The sequence below is a fragment of the Melanostigma gelatinosum genome (assembly GCF_949748355.1).
Source record: "Melanostigma gelatinosum genome assembly, chromosome: 15".
Classification (NCBI taxonomy): domain Eukaryota; kingdom Metazoa; phylum Chordata; class Actinopteri; order Perciformes; family Zoarcidae; genus Melanostigma; species Melanostigma gelatinosum.
In genome coordinates, this window is record NC_136648.1 from 12669824 (window position 1) to 12675823 (window position 6000).

At 40.6% G+C, this 6000-nt stretch overlaps 1 protein-coding gene across 1 annotated transcript; it reads right to left on the bottom strand.

Annotated features, from left to right (window-relative positions):
- Positions 1-3388: 3388 nt before the first annotated feature.
- Positions 3389-4954, bottom strand: gdf15 (Growth differentiation factor-15; the record flags this gene model as incomplete). The annotated part of the gene is made up of 2 exons (XM_079284304.1): positions 4570-4954; positions 3389-4188 (listed from the first exon to the last, which is right to left on the bottom strand). The coding sequence occupies exons 1-2, from the start codon at positions 4916-4918 to the stop codon at positions 3389-3391; spliced, it is 1149 nt and encodes a 382-aa protein (XP_079140430.1). The 5' UTR covers positions 4919-4954.
- Positions 4955-6000: the final 1046 nt, after the last annotated feature.

Consider the following 6000-nt stretch of genomic DNA (forward strand, 5'->3'; position numbering starts at 1 on the left):
ACAAAGGAGAAGCCACAAAAAAAAGCAAGACTACACAGAGACACCACCAGAGGATTCCCATCAGTACATCAGTACGATCGGTGAACAGTCAACAGGACAGAACCCTATTTATGAAAACCTGACAACTCGAACGACTGGATACAACAGGCCTGCTTTTGACAGGTAAGCTGTGCTTGAAGTGTTTTCATATTTTAAGTCAAAATGTAACAGATAGGATCAGTTTTAGAGGAAATGTTGAGGCTGAAATGACAGATGAAACTGCTGCGATCCTAAAAGAGTTCAGAACGGAAATAGATGAAGAAACATCTGTGGTTGGTTTGAATTTCCCCATTTTGCACAATCATGATATGCACACAATTTGGCTGGCGTCTGGATGTAATCTCTTCCCCCGTTGTTTCCTATGATTTAGAATCAATTAATCAAACATGCCAGCTGATGACTCAGTGTGGGATTTTTTTTTGTCTGCGCAAGAATAGAAACCGGGAGAAGAAATGCACACAGTTTACAGAATATTTGCCTTGTGTCACAACGGTTTTTACATCAGAAAACGTCCTCCATTATCTGCTACACTTAATTGCTTCTCTGCAGGTTGCCCAGTGAAACTGAAGAGGATGTGTACTTGCAGTGTGATTCACCAGATGATGCAATATACGGCAATGAGCCGGCATGTAACCTCTCCATCCTCCCAGACTCCCAAGAAGAAGATGTGTATATTCTGCCAGATTCATAGGACACATCTCTATTCATTGCTTATGCTACAAATGTGCATTGTTACAAGGCAAAAAAGGTGCTGCATGCTTTTTGATAGAGCTGACCTGTAAACAAAACAAAAAAATACTGTAGTTCCTGGAGCATATGGATATTATACAGATTATTTTATCGCTATAACTTATTGTGTAGTGTAAATGGAATTACATGCATAAGCTGTTCTGTATATTCTGCTTACTGTGATCTTTTATTGCTCCTGTTTTTGGCAGAGTTATACTCAATGCACTGTACTGCAAATTACCACATCTTGACAACAATCCAAGTTAATCATTTTTTTATATGGGTTGATCTATTGATACTTCCTGAATTACCGATTCACACTTGTGTAGTAAAGCTATGTATGTATTCTGCTGTCCTTTTTTTGTATCAGCAATTTTGCATTTGCCCTGAGAAACATTTGAGCTGCATAGACAATTCATATTTAACTTGAGTTGTTTTCCTAGTTAACAGGTAAATATATAAATAAATAAATCTATAAAAAACAAATGACTTTTTTGATGCATTGAAAAATGAAGGGGTATATGTGAACATGAAATGCTCAATATGCATGCATGTCTAAGTCGGTGAATTTGTGTACATTTAAGATGATGTCGTATTCATTGTGTTTTGTAGAAAAGCGACAGATCTTCTTTATGCGGCTAATATACTTCTTCCACAAGCACATTTTTAATATGAATCAAAAGTTGTTGGAATTAAATTATTCAGTTTGATCATTGAAACTTGATTTGCTCTCATTAGAAATGTTCCTAATGGTTATTACCAGCCACGACACAAATTATATACATTTATTAGAACTACAGAATAGTTATGGACTATTTGTGAGGGTTGTGTTATTATGATAATTAGATTATGAAGATGAAACACAAATAACACAATATTTAGAACATTTTCCAAGTGCATTTCATAATTTACGCCCCACTCTTTAATGCATCTACTTTATTAATTGTAAAACAGCACATGCTCATATTCAAGTGACCTTTACCCAACTTGGAAAAATGAAACTATAAGTATTTCAGAGGAGCTTGTCACAAATTTCCTTTCACTTCAGTTCCCTCACTCAATAGCACACTTCTCATCATGGTGCTCTGTTTATTGCCCAACCCTTGAGCTGCACTTTGGCACGTTTTGAGCTCCACTTATGAGCAACTTTTTCTAATGTGAATTATTTTGTCTTGTCTTGGCGATCATGCTTATCATAGGATATCGCACGTGATCATTTGTTCTTTTTCTAGTAACTTATCTCAACAGCACAACAAGAAGCTTTGATAATCTGTTATGAAAATTGCATTTACAGTGTCGTTATTGATATGTAATCTGAGCAGTCTGGAGTTTACACAGCAAGCAGCGTTTCCTATTTTCCCTTTCAAATTAAACCAATGATGTGTTCCTTCACCAGCTGGCCAAGGCCACAGTGAGCACAAGGTCAAGGTCTTTAATGAGAGATAGAAGTTATCATATCTTTACCGGCTGATTTCTCTGGGGCACCGTGACCTTTGTAATATACAGTGGCTGATGTGTCTTTGGATAGACGACAAATATGAGAACGTATCATGCTCGTGTGTTTATTATGAAATGTACAAGTTGATATATTCAAGTGCAACAGTTTAGTGTGAATAAATCAGAACATTTATTTATGTTTTCATATCATTATTGAAATGTATAAGACAACAAACTAAATATTAAAACCCTGTGCCTCATAAAACAATGCAGTACTTCAAATAATGACAATCAAATTAAATAGTACTAAAATATGCTGTAACATAAAACAATGACAATAATAAAACACAAATATAACTTTAGGTCCATAAATACATTTTAAATAAATTAAAAACATGAATGAACAGATCTATCAATTATATTTTAACAAATATTATTCTCATTTTTCAAATTTAACTGGATGGATTAGAAATACATGAATACATGTTCTTCTCATTTCAAGTAAAATAACGGCTGGATTAAAAAATAAATTACGTAATGAAATTCAATTTAGAAAAAATATTTTCACTGAATTACGCTGCAGCTTTAAACTCAGTCCATTCAGGGTGAAGTGAAAAATTCACAATATTATATTTTTCTCATCTTCCAAAAAGAGAAATTAGTGTTTGAAGAATTCACCTCTATGAGTCTGTCCAGTCAGTCGAATGACGCTGGTCTCTCTGGACATTTCTCTCTTTTGGAGATCGTCCTATGATTTGACTTTCACATCTCACAGCTCAACAGTCCTGCTCTGCTGTCTGTATCCTCGTCTCTCCCCGTGTGTCATGGTGTGTGTACATCTCACTCAAGTCAGGAAACTTGTCAGAATACTCATATTTGATTGGCTGAGCTTCATCACGTGATGCGATTCACAAGGCATTGGTCGGTGTTTTTCCTGCACCACTGAACAAGTGCCGTAAATGCTGGAATAATTCCGCTGCATAAAAAAAAGCCCTTCAAAATAAAATCACAATTTTTTTTTTGTCAGGCAAAGGCCCGCGACCCACTGAAAACGGGTCTGTGACCCACTTTTGGGTCGCGACCCACCAGTTGAGAATCACTGCCTTAGACAACACAATCAGCATGTAACATATTTTGGTGACTACTGTCTCCCAAAGGTTTAACTTAAAAAAGGCACACCTCCTCAGGCACAGTGACATTTAGTGACAATCAAGTCGTCGAAAGGAGTCAGCTTCAACTTTCCCCTACTGTCATAGTGCATTAGGACCATTGGCTCGTAGGCCGCCGGCACGCAGCAGGGGCGAGGTGACCCTCCTTTGTTAATCTGATGCAGCCGAGACTTCACCTGCGTGTGCATGCTCGCAGGCTTGTAGTTGTGGGGGCAGGTGCCGTCGCAGAAATGCATTGTGTACTCAGTCGGGGCCACCACCCAATCCGTCCAGCCGATGTCTTTGAAGGACACAGTGACAGACTTCCGGCAGCACCATCCTTGTTCGTTGCAGACGTCTTCCTTGTTAGAGCGAGGCAGCCTCGTCTTGAGGGCCGGTTTGGGCTGTCTGAGGCCCAATTCCAGAGCAAGGGTTGGGTTTGCCTTGAGGGCATCTTTTACACCCACGGCTATCCCCACAACCACAACTAGTGCCTCTCCAACATCAGACTTCAACCACCGCTCCACCTCAGGGCTGATGTCCAGCATCAAATCTTGAGTGCTTGACACATTGGCACGTATTGGAGAGTTTATGTGTGTCCATGCAGCAGAGTTCATCGGTGTTCTCCTTTTGACTTTAACTTTGATCTCTCGTCTTGTCCCAGGCAGAACTGAAGTGGGTTTATCTAAAATCTGCCTGGAAATCTTCAGCTCAGCCCGAGTTAGTGTCAGTTCAGTCTGGATATTGGGGTTTTTGTGGAAAACAGCTCTGTACCACTGCATGCGTTGACCTGAATGTGGATGTTCTCTTCTCCGGACCACTTTTATTGACTCCACTAAAAAACAAATATATGAAGAAAAGCTTCATTAGAACCAAAGTTGGCAACATCCTGTAATGATTTGACATTTGGGGAACAACTGAGAGTGGAAAAATGGATCAAACACTTTTATTTTGAATTCCAATGCTAACATTGATTGCTTTATCATTGATGACACTGTGGAAAAATGTGTGCTCAAAGTGTAACATGAAGTACAAGGTGTGCCTATCACGCTCATGGTTTCCTAAAAGCACGCTGGTACAAGACCTTTTGTCTCAATCTGCAGAGGTACTTTAACTATTCGTGTAACGTTCTTTCCCACTCCCACTCTGGCTTCATACATCGATGACTAAATGAGGCCGAAGTCTCTTCCTGATGTCGAACAAAAATGTATCTCACCTGTAGCCGGAAAGAGCACAGTAGACACGGTTGATTGCCAGGTTTCCTTCATCAGCCGGCTGGAATTTCCTCTCATCTCTCTCACTTTTTCCCTGTAGAGCTGATACATCCTCCTCAGCTCTTCCTCAGAGGCCTTTCGGGTTGGCCTGGGCTCCCTGTCCATACCCAACGAGCCGAGGATCCCGGTCTTCACCGCCTCCAGAAGCAGCACCCTCTGGCTGTGCGTTCTGTCCGCATCAGGTGTGCCTTTGTGGGCCTCGTGAGGCCGGCTCTCCCCTGAGCTCGAGAGGGAGACGAGGAGCAGCAGCATGCAGGAGAGGAGTTGGTGGAGTGGGCGTGATCTGAGCATGGTGAGCCTGACAGGTAGGTTTCCTTTGAGACTGCTGCAGCTGGGGTTATGAATGAAATTCTTTACATGCTTTTATTTATAGAGCTTCTGTGTTGCCACACCCCTGGCTAGTCAGGTGAGCCTTTGATGGGCTCAGCAAGGGCCAAATGTCATTATGTGGCAACATTTTGCAGCAGTGTGTTAACAACATGTGACTTATTAAATAAGAAATCTGTGAAATCAATTCAACATGAGCAGCTTTTATTCAGTTTTTTCTTCAGCTTTAGCAGATCCTTTAGATATCCAGATCAGAGAGAGGAGAGACATAAAATAAAGGGAGTTCTGGATGTGATTTGGTTACGTCACAAGTACACAGTGTGCACCTCAGCATGCTATGTCACCATGATTTGCCAGTTATGCGTCAGTTAATCAAATAAATTACCATATGTCTTATAGTTACCAGTTCGAAGGAGGAGGAAAATGGGCAATTACATTAGCTCCTCCAGGGTTAATAATGATAGTGTGATAGTGTATTGATCCCTATCAGGCTGCGTCTCTCTGTTCCCTTGAAACTCTGCCAGGTATGATCAGAGGTCAGAAACAGGTTCAGACCATAGAGGCATTTACAGTCTCGTTCACACGCTGACACTGAAACAACTGTGACAACATACAATCAACAAAGAAAGACAAAGGTGGCGAGAGTTGATTATCTTTATTACCTCTCTTACCTGAAATAAGCCCACAGAGGAAATACCTCAAGGTTAAAAAAGAGATAAACAAACAAAGAAGTTGTCTGTTGAAAGAGGGAACTGTCCCGAATCAACTATCTCAGTCTATTATTACAGTAATCACATCGTGTATGTGATGTAAGGAGCTCGTCAACGATGAAATAGAGCGCCCTGTAAATGTGCTCTCTTTTTATGATGGTTAAAATCGATGGAAAGCATCTTTGATCTCAGACGCTGTCTGTCCTCTACGGTTGGACAAAAGAGCAGCATTCCTGCTCTTTCAGTTGCAGTTGACAGACTGAAGAGGCGTCTGCACCGATGGGCGTCGCCAAGCAGTTATCAGTGTGGAAAAACCCTCACTTCTATCAGGAAATA